General features: G+C 48.0%; 1 protein-coding gene across 1 annotated transcript in view; it reads right to left on the bottom strand.

Moving 5' to 3' along the window:
• DHX15 (DEAH-box helicase 15) overlaps positions 1-18,237 on the bottom strand; it is a 97,696-nt gene that overhangs the window by 45,681 nt on the left and 33,778 nt on the right. The window contains exon 2 of the mRNA XM_069205858.1: positions 330-479. Within this exon, the coding sequence (XP_069061959.1) occupies positions 330-479 (150 nt within the window). The remainder of the gene's footprint in view (positions 1-329; positions 480-18,237) is intronic.

Raw genomic sequence — 18,237 nt, 5'->3', positions numbered from 1 at the left:
TTCAAAACTTGAATTTCAACTGTTCCAAAACTGCAATGAAAAACTGACAATTCTTCTCTCTAGTGAGCAGACAGAAGAATTGGTGTAGTTACTGTAACTGCAGCCTTACATGGATGCGAAGAAGTTTGTCTGCAAAAACATAGGTTCAAGATTATTTGTCAAGGTTTAAGGGGCAGTCCCTGAAAAGTTACTCTCCACTTAAAAAGTCTTCCACACAGCTGCATCCAATGTTGTCACTACGGCACCCCTCTTCCCTTCCAGCCTTTTACTTCCAGCATTCCCTTCGGAAAATTACAAGCATGTATCTCATTAAAAACAAAATTTGTTACCTGCATTTCAGTTTTGTATGCCTTTTCGGTGTATAATCGAAAACACTTTCCTGGCCTTGTACGACCAGCACGGCCCGCCCTCTGCTGAGCAGATGCTTTACTGATTGCAGTTACTAGAAGAGATTCCACACGAATACGGGGATTGTACACCTATTAGGAAAAGATAATATTTTTTGGTTTTATTTTTTTCCAATGCCCTCTGAAGTTAACATAAAATGCAGACCTCACCAAAATGGAGTAAACAAATGCAATAGTGATATATATATATATATGGAATATTTTACGTACCTGTAAGCATCTATTCGTAATGTATAGTGCCATAGGTTTGTCTGCTTAGCATACTCCTGCCACCTAGTGGTTGGACTAGGACGTGTGCAAGATGGTTTTCTTCAAAGAGGTCTTTTTAGTCACAAGGTTCTGTATATCCTCTTATAGTCTGTATTGTGCATGGTCAACAGGTCCTTTAGATTAGCATTTGGCTCATCGGCTGAACATAATATAGGAGCAGTAGAGAGTCAGAAAGAATGAACAAGCAGATTTAGTTAAGAGAAAGGTTAAGGCTTTGAGGAGAGGTGTATACATTGGCCATTAGCTTCCGGGGAAGAGGGTGTGTGCATATGAATCTACAGCACTACACGCTACCAATAGATGCTTACAAATATAAGTAGCATATTCCCTTCGTAGCATGTGTTAAGCTGTAAATACGTATGCTTAGCACTGAATGCCCAAAAGCAGTAGCTAGCTAGTGGCTGACAGATGTTTGAAAAAGTGTTCCTAACACAGCCTGACCCACTCTAGCTTGTTGATTAGCTAAGACAACCACACAATAGTGTTTTGTGAATGTATGTGGGTTGCTCCAAGTGGCTCACTTGCAGATGTCTGCTAATGTAATGTTTCCAAGGAAAACCACAGAGGCTCCTTTCTTTCTTGTAACGTGAGCCCTAAGAGTTGCAGGTAGCAATCGTTTAGCAAGTTTTGATACCTCTTTGTATTCATATGCAATTCCTGCTTTTGAGACAGAGGACCATTTTGTGGGATACAAAAAGCAACAAAGTTGCTGTATTTTGCAAAAGGTCTTTGTTTGCAAGATGTAGTACATTAATGCTCATTTGACATCAAGGGTGTTAAGTGCTCTTTCTGCTACAGAATATGGTGTAGAAAAGAATACTGGTAGGTCAATTGTTAGATTTGCATGGAATGCGGAAACCACCTTAGGGAGCAACCTAGGGATTGTTCTTTATATGAATAGATCTAGAAGAAAGTTTCTTCTAAAGTGAGCGCTTGGAGTTCACTCATTCTCCTAAGAGATGTGACAGAGTAAGAATGCTACTTTCCATGTGAGAAACTGTAAAGCAAAAGGATTATAGTGGTTCAAAAGGTGAATCCCTATGTCTGGTGAGAATGATATTAGGGTTCAGACTCCTGCTGGGGGAGGGGGTGGGGAATGGAAAGGACTAGCCCTTCCATAAATGCTTTGATTACTGGAATTTTGAACAGAGACATATGCTGTCTGTTTTGCATGTATTCTGCAAGTGCTGCTAAGGGTAGTATAAATGAGGAAAATGAAAAACCGGTGTGTTTTAAATGTATTAGTTAACGAACAAGAGGCCCGTTTTAGAACTCAGCAGACTGGGTACTCAGTCACAACCGTGACCAGTTTGCTGAAATCTAAATACCATTCAATCCTATGGGATTTAGATTTCCGCCCACAGGATATCCGTCACTGTTGGGACAGAGTAAGCCGTCAGCAGAGTTCTAAATAGGGACCAGGGTCTTGCACTATAGATGAGTGGTTGGATTGGTTTGGCTAGGTAGTAATGGACAAACCTTTTTCATTTGGCTGCATAGCAGGCTCGTGTAGTTGGCCTGTGAGCTTATTTGAGAATGGTCATACATTCTTGTGGTAGATTGAAGTATCCAAATTCAGGACTCCGGAGACAGATCACTAGACTCAGCTGTTTTGGATTTGGGTGGGTGATTTTTCCCTGTTCCTGCGTCACAAGCTGTGGGCAAAATGGGAGTTTCTCGCATGGCACAACCAATAGTTGTAACAGGGTTGAGAATCATGTTAGTCGAGCCCAAGGAGGGGCTATTAGGATTAGTGTGAGGCATATCTGTGTGAGCTTTTAAACCACATAAGGAATTAGTGGGAGAGGTGGAAAAGCTTAATAAATATCCCATACCAGATGATCCATAAGGCCTTCTCTTTGGGCTGAGGAAACCTGGGGTGCAGCTTTGACATTTTGCCTTCTGCTGGGATGCAAAGAGGTCTACCTCTGGGATTCCCCACCCTTTGAAGTATGTGTGGAGGAGTTGTGTGTCTTTTTACCCACTCACGTACTTGCTGATGCATTCTGCTGAAAATTTATGCAAAATTGTTAACCACCCTTGGCAGGTATTCTGCTAGGAGGTGGATTTTGTGATGTATGTCCCAGTGCCATATAAGTTCTGCTGTGCATGAGAGCTATTGGGAGGGTGTTATCCCTTGTTTTTGTATGTAATACATTGTGGTCACGTCTGTACTGACCAGAATCACTTGGTGATGAAGATGCTGCTGAAAAGCTCTAGGTGACTGATCTGAAGGCCTGACACCGCAACAGATTGTTGGTGATCCACCACTGCAAAGTGCAATATGTCTGTGGCCCAACCAAGACTAGGTCTTGTAAATGCCCCACCACTTGAGACCATTGTGAATGGTGGCAGCATTGGAGGGGTGCATGTGCAGACATGTATGTGCCATTAAGTAGATGTGTAAGGAAATGCCTCCTTGGCATGGTTACCCCCTGACTTTTTGCCTTTGCTGATGCTATGTTTTGATTTGAAAGTGTGCCGAGGCCTGCTAACCAGGCCCCAGCACCAGTGTTCTTTCCCTAACCTGTACTTTTGTTCACACAATTGGCACACCCTGGCATCCAGCTAAGTCCCTTGTAACTGGTACCCCTGGTACCAAGGGCCCTGATGCCAGGGAAGGTCTCTAAGGCTGCAGCATATCTTATGCCACCCTGGGTACCCCTCACTCAGCACAGACACTGCTTGCCAGCTTGTGTGTGCTGGTGAGGACAAAACAAGTAAGTCGACATGGCACTCCCCTCAGGGTGCCATGCCAACCTCACACTGCCTATGCAGTATAGATAAGTCACCCCTCTAGAAGGCCTTACAACCCTAAGGCAGGGTGCACTATACCATAGGTGAGGGCACCAGTGCATGAGCACTGTGCCCCTACAGTGTCTAAGCCAAACCTTAGACATTGTAAGTGCAGGGTAGCCATAAGAGTATATGGTCTGGGAGTCTGTCAAACACGAACTCCACAGCACCATCATTGCTACACTGAAAACTGGGAAGTTTGGTATCAAACTTCTCAGCACAATAAATGCACACCGATGCCAGTGTACATTTTATTGTAAAATACACTCCAGAGGGCACCTTAGAGGTGCCCCCTGAAACCTTAACCAACTACCTGTGTAGGCTGACTGGTTTTAGCAGCCTGCCACACTCGAGACATGTTGCTGGCCACATGGGGAGAGTGCCTTTGTCACTCTGTGGCTAGTATTCAAGCCTGCACTGGGTGGAGATGCTTATTACCTCCCCCTTGCAGGAACTGTAACACCTGGCGGTGAGCCTCAAAGGCTCACCCCATTTGTTACAGCACCACAGGGCATTCCAGCTAGTGGAGTTGCCCACCCCCTCTGGCCACGGCCCCACTTTTGGCGGCAAGGCCGGAGGAGATAATGAGAAAAACAAGGAGTCACTGGCCAGTCAGGACAGCCCCTAAGGCAACCTGAGCTGAAGTGACTGACTTTTAGGAATCCTCCATCTTGCAGATGTAGGATCCCCCCCAATAGGGATAGGAATGTGACCCCTCCCGTTGGGAGGAGGCACAAAGAGGGTGTAGCCACCCTCAAGGACAGTAGCCATTGGCTACTGCCCTCAACACACCCCTAAATTCTGTATTTAGGGGCTCCCCTGAACCTAGGAACTCAGATTCCTGCAACCTAAGAAGAAGAGGACTGCTGAGCTGAAAAACCCTGCAGAGAAGACTGAGACACCAACTGCTTTGGCCCCAGCTCTACCGGCCTGTCTCTCCCCCCCCCCCCCTTCTGAAGAAACTGCTCCAGTGACGCTTTCCCCAGGACCAGCGGCCTCTGAATCCTCAGAGGACTGCCCTACTCTAAAAGGACCAAGAAACTCCAGAGAACAGCGGCCCTGTTCACCCAAGACAGCAACTTTGTTTCCAAAGAAGCAACTTAAAGACCACTGCGTTTTCCGCCGGAAGCGTGAGACTTTGCACTCTGCACCCGACACCCCCGGCTCGACTTGTGGATAACCAACACTACAGGGAGGACTCCCCGGCAACTGCAAGCCCGTGAGTAGCCAGAGTTGACCCCCCCCCTGAGCCCCTACAGCGACGCCTGCAGAGGGAATCCAGAGGCTCCCCCTGACAGCGACTGCCTGCTTCTAAGAACCCAACGCCTGCTAAGGACACTGCACCCGCAGCCCCCAGGACCTGAAGGGTCCGACCTCCAGTGCAGGAGCGACCCCCAGGTGGCCCTCTCCCTTGCCCAGGTGGTGGCTACCCCTGGGAGCCCCCCCCCCTTTGCCTGCATCGCTGGAGACCCCTAGGTCTCCCATTGAACTACATTGCAAACCAGACACCTGTTTGCACACTGCACCCGGCCGCCCCCGTGCCGCTGAGGGTGTACTTTTTGTGCTGACCTGTGTCCCCCCCCACCCGGTGCCCTACAAAACCCCCCTGGTCTGCTCTCTGAAGACACGGGTACTTACCTGCTGGCAGACTGGAACCGGGGCACCCCCTTCTCCATTGAAGCCTATGCGTTTTGGGCACCACTTTGACCTCTGCACCTGACCGGCCCTGAGCTGCTGGTGTGGTAACTGTGGGGTTGCCCTGAACCCCCAACGGTGGGCTACCTTGGACCAAACTTTGAACCCTGTAGGTGGTTTACTTACCCGCAAAACTAACAAACACTTACCTCCCCCAGGAACTGTTGAAAATTGCACTGTGTCCAGTTTTAAAATAGCTTATTGCCATTTGTGTGAAAACTGTATATGCTATTTTGCTAATTCAAAGTTCCTAAAGTTCCTAAGTGAAATACCTTTCATTTAAAGTATTGTTTGTAAATCTTGAACCTGTGGTTCTTAAAATAAACTAAGAAAAGATATTTTTCTATATAAAAACCTATTGGCCTGGAATTGTCTGAGTGTGTGTTCCTCATTTATTGCCTGTGTATGTACAACAAATGCTTAACACTACCCTCTGATAAGCCTACTGCTCGACCACACTACCACAAAATCGAGCATTAGAATTCTCTTTTTGCCACTATCTTACCTCTAAGGGGAACCCTTGGACTCTGTGCATGCTATTTCTTATTTTGAAATAGTGCATACAGAGCCAACTTGCTACACTGTGTAAGTTTGATTCACCGGTAATTGGGAAATGTGTGAAACACTTGTATTTGTTGTGGATTTGGATAGGCTAATGCTGACTGAGTGTTGGGAATTGCTCCCAGATAAGGTTGAATTTGTGCTGGATGAAGGTGAGATTTCTGGTAATCAATTGTGAACCCTAATTTATGTAGGGTATCTTGCGTATTGTGTGTGCTGTTGACATTTTAGAATGGTGCTGGCTTTTATTAACCAGTTGTCTAGATAAGGGAAGACATGTATCTGCTGCCTTCCGAGGTATGCTGCGACTACAGCTAAACATTTTGTGAATACTCTTGGTGCTGTTACCTCAAAGGGTAGCACTTTGAATTTATAGTGCTTGCCTGCTATTACAAACCTTAGGTACTTGCGATGAGCTGTGTGTATAGGAATGTGGAAGTAAGCGTCCTTTAGATGTAACGCTGTCATGTGATCTTGTTTTTGTAACAAGGGAATGACATCCTTTAGAGTGACCATGTGAAAATGCCCTGATAGTATATATTTAGAGGCCCGAGATCGAGAATGGGTCTGAGTACCATCTTTTTTCGGTATGAGGGAAGTATAGAGAATATACTCCTGTGCCTTGCTGACTGAAGGGAACTATTTCTATTGCCTGTTTTAGAAGTAGTGACTACCTCGTTTCAGCAGAGTAGTGTGTTTGAGAGATAGCCAGTGAAAACGGGGTGGAATGTTTGGTAGAGATGAGTTGTAGGCAATAACCATTGCAGTTAATTGCCAGTACCCATTGATCTGTTGTAATTTGTTGCCAGTGAGAATGTAAATGTTGCAGTCTTCCTCCCACAGGAGATGTATGTTGCTGTGAAATGGATGGGAAGTCATTGTTTGAGGAGGTAGAAGGACCTTTTCAGGCAGGGAATTTATCCTTGGACCTGCAATGTTGTCCTCTGTAAGAACCCCTGAAAGAACCCCTACTGTAATACTGTTGTCCCTGTTTTGAGTGGGAAGTGGAGGCTTCAGCAGTTTGGGATTTAAATCCTCCTTGTAAGGAAATGCCTCCTTGGCATGGTTACCCCCTGACTTTTTGCCTTTGCTGATGCTAAATTTTGATTTGAAAGTGTGCTGAGACCTGCTAACCAGGCCCCAGCGATCTTTCCCTAACCTGTACTTTTGTTTCCACAATTGGCACACCCTGGCATCCAGGTAAGTCCTTTGTAACTGGTACCCCTGGTACCAAGGGCCCTGGTGCCAGGGAAGGTCTCTAAGGGCTGCAGCATATCTTATGCCACCCTGGGGACCCCTCACTCAGCACAGACACTGCTTGCCAGCTTGTGTGTGCTGGTGAGGACAAAACCAGTAAGTCAACATGGCACTCCCCTCAGGGTGCCATGCCAACCTCACACTGCCTATGCAGTATAGATAAGTCACCCCTCTAGCATGCCTTACAGCCCTAAGGCAGGGTGCACTATACCATAGGTGAGGGCACCAGTGCGTGAGCACTGTGTCCCTACAGAGTCTAAGCAAAATCTTAGACATTGTAAGTGCAGGGTAGCCATAAGAGTATGTGGTCTGGGAGTCTGTCAAACACGGACTCCACAGCACCATAATGGCTACACTGAAAACTGGGAAGTATGGTATCAAACTTCTCAGCACAATAAATGCACACTGATGCCAGTGTACATTTTATTGTAAAATACACCCCAGAGGGCACCTTAGAGGTGCCCCCTGAAACCTTAACCGACTACCCGTGTAGGCTGACTGGTTTTAGCAGCCTGCCACACTCCAGACATGTTGCTGGCCACATGGGGAGTGCGCCTTTGTCACTCTTTGGCTAGTAACAAAGCCTGTATTGGGTGGAGATGCTTATCACCTCCCCCTGCAGGAACTATAACACCTGGCGGTGAGCCTCAAAGGCTCTCCCCCTTTGTTACAGCACCCCAGGGCACTCCAGCTAGTGGAGTTGCCCGCCCCCTCCGGCCATGGCCCCACTTTTGGCGGCAAGGCCGGAGGAGATAATGAGAAAAACAAGGAGGAGTCACTGCCCTGTCAGGACAGCCCCTAAGGCAACCTGAGCTGAGGTGACTGACTTTTAGAAATCCTCCATCTTGCAGATGGAGGATTCCCCCAATAGGGATAGGAATGTGACCCCCCCCTCCCCTTGGGAGGAGGCACAAAGAGGGTGTAGCCACCCTCAAGGACAGTAGCCATTGGCTACTGCCCTCAACACACCCCTAAATTCTGTATTTAGGGGCTCCCCTGAACCTAGGAACTCAGATTCCTGCAACCTAAGAAGAAGAGGACTGCTAAGCTGAAAAACCCTGCAGAGAAGACGGAGACACCAACTGCTTTGGCCCCAGCTCTACCGGCCTGTCTCCCCACTTCTAAAGACACTGCTCCAGCGACGCTTTCCCCAGGGACCAGCAACCTCTGAATCCTCAGAGGACTGCCCTGCTCTAGAAGGACCAAGAACTCCAGAGGACAGCGGCTCTGCTCACCCAAGACTGCAACTTTGTAACAAAGGAGCAACTTTAAAACAACTTGTGTTTCCCGCCGGAAGCGTGAGTCTGGACACACTGCACCAGACGCCCCCAGCTCGACTTGTGGAGAACAATCACTTCAGGGAGGACTCCCCGGCGAATGCGAGACCATGAGTAGCCAGAGTTGCCCCCCCTGAGCCCCCACAGCGACACCTGCAGAGGGAATCCCGAGGCTCTCCCTGACCGCGAATGTCTGTTCCTCAGATCCAGACACCTGGTAAAGACTCTGCACCTGCAGCCCCCAGGACCTGAAGGATCCGAACTCCAGTGCAGGAGTGACCCCCAGGAGGCCCTCTCCCTTGCCCAGGTGGTGGCTACCCCGAGGAGCCCCCCGCTTGCCTGCATCGCTGAAGAGACCCCTTGGTCTCCCATTGATTCCAATTGAAAACCCGACGCTTGTTTGTACACTGCACCCGGCCGCCCCATGCCGCTGATGGTGTACTTTCTGTGCTGACTTTTGTCCTCTCCCCCCCCCCCCCCCCAGTGCCCTACAAAACCCCCCTGGTCTGCCCTCCGAAGACGCGGGTACTTACCTGCTGGCAGACTGGAACCAGGGCACCCCCTTCTCCATTAAAGCCTATGCGTTTTGGGCACCACTTTGACCTCTGCACCTGTCCGGCCCTGAGCTGCTGGTGTGGTAACTTTGGGGTTGCTCTGAACCCCCAACGGTGGGCTACCTTGGACCCAAACTTGAACCCCGTAGGTGGTTTACTTACCTGCAAAAACAAACTCTTACTCCCCCCCAGGAACTGTTGAAAATTGCACTAAGTGTCTAGTTTTAAAATAGCTATATGTGATTTATGTGAAAACTGTATATGCTATTTTGCTAATTCAAAGTTCCTAAAGAACCTACCTGCAATACCTTTCATTTGAAGTATTACATGCAAATCTTCAACCTGTGGTTCTTAAAATAAACTAAGAAAATATATTGTTCTATACAAAAACCTATTGGCCTGGAATTGTCCTTTGAGTGTGTGTTCCTCATTTATTGCTTGTGTATGTACAACAAATGCTTAACACTACTCCTTCGATAAGCCTACTGCTCGACCACACTACCACAAAAATAGAGCATTAGTATTATCTCTTTTTGCCACTATCTTACCTCTAAGGGGAACCCTTGGACTCTGTGCATACTATTCCTCACTTTGAAATACTGCATACAGAGCCAATTTCCTACACTCCTCTAAATTGAGGTTTTCTAAAGGAACCCCAAAATGGTGTAGTATAAAGCACTCCCGCAGCCTTTGCTGTTGGACTCACTTGTGGTCCAAAAAGCTGCTGTTTATTGAACTGTATATTAAGGACACCCTGCTGCATCTCAGGTTTAAAACCTGAGGACCTCAACCAAGCATGTCGCCTGATGGTAATGCTGGTGTTTATTCCTCTAGCTGCAGTATCAGCTGCATCTAGAACAGTCCTAATTTGGTTGTTTGCTAAATTATCCTACAATTTGATGCGCCCTCTTATGATGTTCTTTGGGGAGATATTGCAAGAATTCTTGCATCTCATCCCAATGTGCCCTGTCATACCTAACTAACAGGGCTTGGGAATTAGCAAAACGCCATTGATTGGCTGCTTGTATTGATACCCTTTTACCTGTCACCTCAAATGTACAGTTTTGTCAGGGGGAGGAATATCCCCAGAGGACTGGCTGTTTGCACGCTTCCTGGCTGCACTGACTATAATGGAATCTGTTGTAACTGCTGTGAAATGTAAATTGGGTCTGTTGGTGCAGGCTTATATTTCTTATCAATTCTGGGTGTTAGAACTCTAGCTTTAAAACACTCTTTAGAAATATCGTCTGCATGTTTGAGCATACCAGGGAGCACTGGTAAACACTGGTACTGCTTTTGAGTTGAGGATTGGGTGTTAAAAAGGAAATCATTTTCTAATGGTTCAGCATGCATTTGCACCTCATGATATGCAGCAGCCCTGGAGATAACCTGATTGTATGCTGTTGTATCCTTGGGTGGAGATGGTTTTGTGGGATACATATCAGGATCGTTAGGTGGGATCGGACCAGTCGTATGTATCCAACGGATCTATGGAGTAACTAGTATTAACTCTTTCTTCATCTTGTAAGTATGAGAGTGTGGGTGAAGTCGTGGTGGTGGGCTAAGAGGTTGTGGTGAAAAGGAAAATTGAGGTGAATGTGGTGGAGAAAGCTCAACAGTTTTTGGCTTTTCCTTTTGCTGGTAAATTTTCACCAGTGGTGGGGCAGTATGGATAAGTTACTTACCTGTAAATCCTAGTTCTCTTCCAGGGGTATCCTCATCAAAGTCATAAACAATGAATATTCCCGCCCTTGTGCGGGGACCCCGGAGCATATATATAAAATACATACATATTATCATGTGTAAAACAGCAATGCAGGCTATAATCATAAATAGGCTAAAATGCTTTATTTCTATGCAAGTTTTTTTTTTTTTTTTTTTTTAATATTATAAAATCACAATAGATCATAAATATCTACCTAAGCCCCCAAAAACTGGACTTAGGGAAGTAAACAGCAGTAAATAGCAGAGAAAAATAGAAAAAACTACATTGAAAAACAATGAAGCATTCTTAGCCAATAGGCTGCATGCAGGTTAACACAGGAGAACCATAAAAACTTTGGCACCGTGCCTTTAAGACCCTGAGCACCTCCAGTATCCCACCATGCCTCAGGGGTGAAGGGAAGGTGACAGTTGGTTCACAGTTAGGTCAGTACTTTTTTACGGTGACAATCTGTGTAACTGATCAGAAAGATAATCTGTCCTGCACTTCCAGGAGACTTGAGACCGGGGAGGAGGGTGGGTTGTTTATGACTTTGATGAGGATACCCCTGGAAGAGAACTAGGATTTACAGGTAAGTAACTTATCCTTCTCTTCCAGGGGATCCTCATCAATAGTCATAAACATTGAATAGATTAGCAAGCCCATCCCTAAACTCTGCGGACTGTCTGAAAGAAGTGCAGGAAAAGATATATATTCATGCAAATAGATTTCTAAGAGAGGCCTGCCCCACCTGGGCATCCGCTCTTGCATCCGAGTCTAAACAGTAATGCTTAGTAAAGGTATGCACAGACTTCCATGTAGCAGCCTTACAAATCTCGGAAATTGGTACATTGTTAAGGAGGGCAGCAGTAGCCGCTTTTCCCCTTGTGGAATGCGCTTTTGGCCTAGCCAGTAATCTCTTATTAGCCAATTGGTAAGAGTTAACAATACAAGACACAATCCATCTTGATATCGTTCGTTTAGACGCTGCCTCTCCTGTTCTTAAATGACCATAATTTAGAAACAAATGGTTAGAATGTCTAATCGGTTTTGTTTTGTCCAAATAGAATTTCAGCACTCTTTTCAAGTCTAAAGAGTGCAATGCTTTCTCAGCCGGAGTCTCCGGCTTGGGAAAGAAAGTCGGTAAAGATATAGTCTGATTGATATGGAATTCTGACACCACCTTCGGAAGGAAAGATGGGTGAGTTCGCAGAACCACTCTATTATCGTGAAAAAACGTGTACGGTTCTCTGCAAGACAGAGCCTGAATTTCGCTGACCCTCCTCGCTGAAGTAATGGCCACCAAAAAAGCCGTCTTCCACGTAAGGTGCTGTAAAGAGGCCTTGTGGATAGGTTCAAAAGGAGGGCCCATAAGTTTTGACAGGACTACATTCAGTTCCCATGGAGGAGAAGGTCTCCGAATGGGAGGAAAAACCTTTTTCAAGCCTTCTAAAAAATCCTTGACTACAGGTATCGTAAAGAAGGATTCCTGAGAAGGCGACTTACGATACGCTGTAATTGCAGACAAATGAACCTTAATAGAAGATACCTGCAGACCAGACTTCGCCAGATGAAGTAAATAGGACAGTATGACGTCCTCCTGAGCTCGTATGGGATTTATACCTTGTTGAGAGCACCAGATGTAAAATCTCTTCCACTTAAAAGCGTAAGAACGCCGCGTGGAAGGTCGTTTTGACTCTTTCAAGATGCTCATGCACTCCTCTGAGAGCCCTAGGTGCCCATACTGTAGGAATTCAGGAGCCATGCTGTGAAGCTCAGAGAGGGAAGGTTGGGATGTAGGATTCTGCCTTCCATTCTGCTCAGGAGATCCGGTCTGCACGGCAACCTCCTGTGAGGTCTTTCCGATAAGTTGAGTAGGTCCGTGTACCAGAATTGGCGGGGCCATTGTGGCGCTATCAGAATCATTCTGGTTCTGGAGTTGTAAAATTTGTTGATTACTGCCGGTATGAGGGGAATCGGTGGAAAGGCGTAGAGAAATGTCCCTGACCAGTTGATCAACAGGGCATTCCCTTGAGATCCCGGACGGCAGAACCTGGATGCGAAGTCTGGGCATTTCTTGTTTGTTTCGTCTGCAAAGAGATCCAACTGGGGTCGACCCCATTGACCGAAGATGTCCTCGACGACTTCGTCGTGTAGGACCCAGTCGTGCGCGTCTTCCAGATGTCTGCTCAGGAAATCTGCCTCTACGTTTTGCTGACCTGGCAGGTGTACCGCTGTGATAGACATTCCCCTGGCCAGGAGCCAATGCCATATTGTTTGGGATTCTCGAGACAGAGGTAGTGATCTTGTTCCCCCCTGTTTGTTCAGGTAATACATTGTGGTTGTATTGTCTGTCTGAATTAGGATAGATTTCCCCTGAACCAATGGAGAGAAAGATTTGAGAGCCAGATGGACTGCTCTGAGTTCCAGTAGATTTATGTGATAGTTCTTTTCCTTGTCGGACCACAGACCCTGAGCTTGGAAGGAACCCAGATGAGCACCCCAACCCTGAAGAGACGCATCCGTTACCAGAGTGTCGACTGGAATTGTCTGGTGAAACGGAGAACCTATCGACAGGTGAGGTCTGTGCATCCACCATTGTAGTGATTGAAAAGCCACTGCTGGTAGTCGAACTCTGTTCTCCCAGTGACCAGTCTTTTGGCTCTAATTGTTCTCTAATGCCTCCTGAAGGGGCCTCATGCGTAGCCTGGCATTCGGGACAATGAAGATGCATGAAGCCATGGAGCCCAGAAGCGATGTCACCTGACGAGCTGTAGGTGCATCGGCTGTTAATAGTTGTTGACACTTCCTGTGGATTGATAAAAGTCGTTCCTCCGAAGGATACACTCTTTGGAGCTCTGTGTTTAGTATCGCTCCCAGGTAGTGGAGTGTAAGGAAATGCCTCCTTGGCATGGTTGCCCCCTGACTTTTTGCCTTTGCTGATGCTATGTTTACAATTGAAAGTGTGCTGAGGCCTGCTAACCAGGCCCCAGCACCAGTGTTCTTTCCCTAACCTGTACTTTTGTATCCACAATTGGCAGACCCTGGCATCCAGATAAGTCCCTTGTAACTGGTACTTCTAGTACCAAGGGCCCTGATGCCAAGGAAGGTCTCTAAGGGCTGCAGCATGTCTTATGCCACCCTGGAGACCTCCCACTCAGCACAGACACACTGCTTGCCAGCTTGTGTGTGCTAGTGAGGACAAAACGAGTAAGTCGACATGGCACTCCCCTCAGGGTGCCATGCCAGCCTCTCACTGCCTATGCAGTATAGGTAAGACACCCCTCTAGCAGGCCTTACAGCCCTAAGGCAGGGTGCACTATACCATAGGTGAGGGTACCAGTGCATGAGCATGGTACCCCTACAGTGTCTAAACAAAACCTTAGACATTGTAAGTGCAGGGTAGCCATAAGAGTATATGGTCTGGGAGTCTGTCAAACACGAACTCCACAGCACCATAATGGCTACACTGAAAACTGGGAAGTTTGGTATCAAACTTCTCAGCACAATAAATGCACACTGATGCCAGTGTACATTTTATTGTAAAATACACCACAGAGGGCACCTTAGAGGTGCCCCCTGAAACTTAACCGACTGTCTGTGTAGGCTGACTAGTTCCAGCAGCCTGCCACACCAGAGACATGTTGCTGGCCCCATGGGGAGAGTGCCTTTGTCACTCTGAGGCCAGTAACAAAGCCTGCACTGGGTGGAGATGCTAACACCTCCCCCCGGCAGGAGCTGTGACACCTGGCGGTGAGCCTCAAAGGCTCACCCCTTTGTCACAACCCAGCAGGGCACTCCAGCTTAGTGGAGTTGCCCGCCCCCTCCGGCCACGGCCCCCACTTTTGGCGGCAAGGCTGGAGGGAACAAAGAAAGCAACAAGGAGGAGTCACTGGCCAGTCAGGACAGCCCCTAAGGTGTCCTGAGCTGAGGTGACTCTGACTTTTAGAAATCCTCCATCTTGCAGATGGAGGATTCCCCCAATAGGGTTAGGATTGTGTCCCCCTCCCCTTGGGAGGAGGCACAAAGAGGGTGTACCCACCCTCAGGGCTAGTAGCCATTGGCTACTAACCCCCCAGACCTAAACACGCCCTTAAATTTAGTATTTAAGGGCTACCCTGAACCCTAGAAGGGTAGATTCCTGCAACTACAAGAAGAAGGACTGCCTAGCTGAAAACCCCTGCAGAGGAAGACCAGAAGACGACAACTGCCTTGGCTCCAGAAACTCACCGGCCTGTCTCCTGCCTTCCAAAGATCCTGCTCCAGCGACGCCTTCCAAAGGGACCAGCGACCTCGACATCCCCTGAGGACTGCCCCTGCTTCGAAAAGACAAGAAACTCCCGAGGACAGCGGACCTGCTCCAAGAAAGGCTGCAACTCTGTTTCCAGCAGCCTTGAAAGAACCCTGCAAGCTCCCCGCAAGAAGCGTGAGACTTGCAACACTGCACCCGGCGACCCCGACTCGGCTGGTGGAGATCCAACACCTCAGGAGGGACCCCAGGACTACTCTGATACTGTGAGTACCAAAACCTGTCCCCCCTGAGCCCCCACAGCGCCGCCTGCAGAGGGAATCCCGAGGCTTCCCCTGACCGCGACTCTTTGAATCCAAAGTCCCGACGCCTGGGAGAGACCCTGCACCCGCAGCCCCCAGGACCTGAAGGACCGGACTTTCACTGGAGAAGTGACCCCCAGGAGTCCCTCTCCCTTGCCCAAGTGGAGGTTTCCCCGAGGAATCCCCCCCTTGCCTGCCTGCAGCGCTGAAGAGATCCCGAGATCTCTCATAGACTAACATTGCGAACCCGACGCCTGTTTCTACACTGCACCCGGCCGCCCCCGCGCTGCTGAGGGTGAAATTTCTGTGTGGGCTTGTGTCCCCCCCGGTGCCCTACAAAACCCCCCTGGTCTGCCCTCCGAAGACGCGGGTACTTACCTGCAAGCAGACCGGAACCGGGGCACCCCCTTCTCTCCATTCTAGCCTATGTGTTTTGGGCACCACTTTGAACTCTGCACCTGACCGGCCCTGAGCTGCTGGTGTGGTGACTTTGAGGTTGCTCTGAACCCCCAACGGTGGGCTACTTTGGACCAAGAACTGAACCCTGTAAGTGTCTTACTTACCTGGTAAAACTAACAAAAACTTACCTCCCCCAGGAACTGTGAAAATTGCACTAAGTGTCCACTTTTAAAGTAGCTATTTGTCAATAACTTGAAAAGTATACATGCAATTGAAATGATTCAAAGTTCCTAATGTACTTACCTGCAATACCTTTCAAACAAGATATTACATGTTAAATTTGAACCTGTGGTTCTTAAAATAAACTAAGAAAAGATATTTTTCTATAACAAAACCTATTGGCTGGATTTGTCTCTGAGTGTGTGTACCTCATTTATTGTTTATGTGTATGTACAACAAATGCTTAACACTACTCCTTGGATAAGCCTACTGCTCGACCACACTACCACAAAATAGAGCATTAGTATTATCTCTTTTTACCACTATTTTACCTCTAAGGGGAACCCTTGGACTCTGTGCATGCTATTCCTTACTTTGAAATAGCACATACAGAGCCAACTTCCTACATGGAGGTTTTGTGTTGGAATCAAGGTTGACTTGTCGTGGTTGATTTGAAGACCTAGAGACTCGAAAGTTCTTAGAACGATATCTCGATGTTTTCTCGCCTGATCCGGAGATGAGGCCTTCACTAGCCAGTCGTCCAGGTAGGGGTAGACGAATATTTTTTGTCTTCGAAGGTGTGCCGCTACCACTGCTACACATTTTGAAAAGACTCGGGGTGCAGACTTCAGGCCGAATGGAAGGACTCTGAATTGGTAGTGCTGTGACGCTATCTGGAAACGTAAAAATTTCCGATGTTTGGTTGCTATTGGGATGTGAAAATATGCATCCTGTAGGTCGATGGAGCACATCCAGTCTCCCTGATGCAGTTGCGGGACAATCTGGTGAAGGGCTAGCATCCTGAACTTTTGTTTTCTTATGTACTTGTTCAGGAGCCGTAAGTCCAGAATTGGCCTGAAGAGGCCCTGTTGACCTTTTTTCGCCACCAGAAAGTAACGGGAGTACACCCCTTTTCCTTTTTGTGCCGGAGGAACCTTTTCTACAGCTTTCTTTTGTAGGAGTGCGAGAACTTCCTTGCGTAGCAGGCTGAGATGAGAAGGAAAACACCTTGCTGGCGGCAAGTGTGGAGGAGGTTTTTTGAAAAGGAGAGAATAGCCATGTGTAAGGAAATGCCTCCTTGGCATGGTTGCCCCCTGACTTTTTGCCTTTGCTGATGCTATGTTTACAATTGAAAGTGTGCTGAGGCCTGCTAACCAGGCCCCAGCACCAGTGTTCTTTCCCTAACCTGTACTTTTGTATCCACAATTGGCAGACCCTGGCATCCAGATAAGTCCCTTGTAACTGGTACTTCTAGTACCAAGGGCCCTGATGCCAAGGAAGGTCTCTAAGGGCTGCAGCATGTCTTATGCCACCCTGGAGACCTCTCACTCAGCACAGACACACTGCTTGCCAGCTTGTGTGTGCTAGTGAGGACAAAACGAGTAAGTCGACATGGCACTCCCCTCAGGGTGCCATGCCAGCCTCTCACTGCCTATGCAGTATAGGTAAGACACCCCTCTAGCAGGCCTTACAGACCTAAGGCAGGGTGCACTATACCATAGGTGAGGGTACCAGTGCATGAGCATGGTACCCCTACAGTGTCTAAACAAAACCTTAGACATTGTAAGTGCAGGGTAGCCATAAGAGTATATGGTCTGGGAGTTTGTCAAACACGAACTCCACAGCACCATAATGGCTACACTGAAAACTGGGAAGTTTGGTATCAAACTTCTCAGCACAATAAATGCACACTGATGCCAGTGTACATTTTATTGCAAAATACACCCCAGAGGGCACCTTAGAGGTGCCCCCTGAAACTTGACCGACTGTCTGTGTAGGCTGACTAGTTCCAGCAGCCTGCCACACTAGAGACATGTTGCTGGCCCCATGGGGAGAGTGCCTTTGTCACTCTGAGGCCAGTAACAAAGCCTGCACTGGGTGGAGATGCTAACACCTCCCCCAGGCAGGAGCTGTAACACCTGGCGGTGAGCCTCAAAGGCTCACCCCTTTGTCACAGCCCAGCAGGGCACTCCAGCTTAGTGGAGTTGCCCGCCCCCTCCGGCCACGGCCCCCACTTTTGGCGGCAAGGCTGGAGGGAACAAAGAAAGCAACAAGGAGGAGTCACTGGCCAGTCAGGACAGCCCCTAAGGTGTCCTGAGCTGAGGTGACTAACTTTTAGAAATCCTCCATCTTGCAGATGGAGGATTCCCCCAATAGGGTTAGGATTGTGACCCCCTCCCCTTGGGAAGAGGCACAAAGAGGGTGTACCCACCCTCAGGGCTAGTAGCCATTGGCTACTAACCCCCCAGACCTAAACACGCCCTTAAATTTAGTATTTAAGGGCTACCCTGAACCCTAGAAAATTAGATTCCTGCAACTACAAGAAGAAGGACTGCCTAGCTGAAAACCCCTGCAGAGGAAGACCAGAAGACGACAACTGCCTTGGCTCCAGAAACTCACCGGCCTGTCTCCTGCCTTCCAAAGAACTCTGCTCCAGCGACGCCTTCCAAGGGACCAGCGACCTCTGACTCCTCTGAGGACTGCCCTGCTTCGAAAAAGACAAGAAACTCCCGAGGACAGCGGACCTGCTCCAAAAAGACTGCAACTTT

Source organism: Pleurodeles waltl, chromosome 1_2 (assembly GCF_031143425.1).
Source record: "Pleurodeles waltl isolate 20211129_DDA chromosome 1_2, aPleWal1.hap1.20221129, whole genome shotgun sequence".
Lineage (NCBI taxonomy): Eukaryota > Metazoa > Chordata > Amphibia > Caudata > Salamandridae > Pleurodeles > Pleurodeles waltl.
The sequence above is the reverse complement of the archived record's forward strand: the minus strand, read 5'-3'. Positions and strand labels throughout refer to the sequence as shown.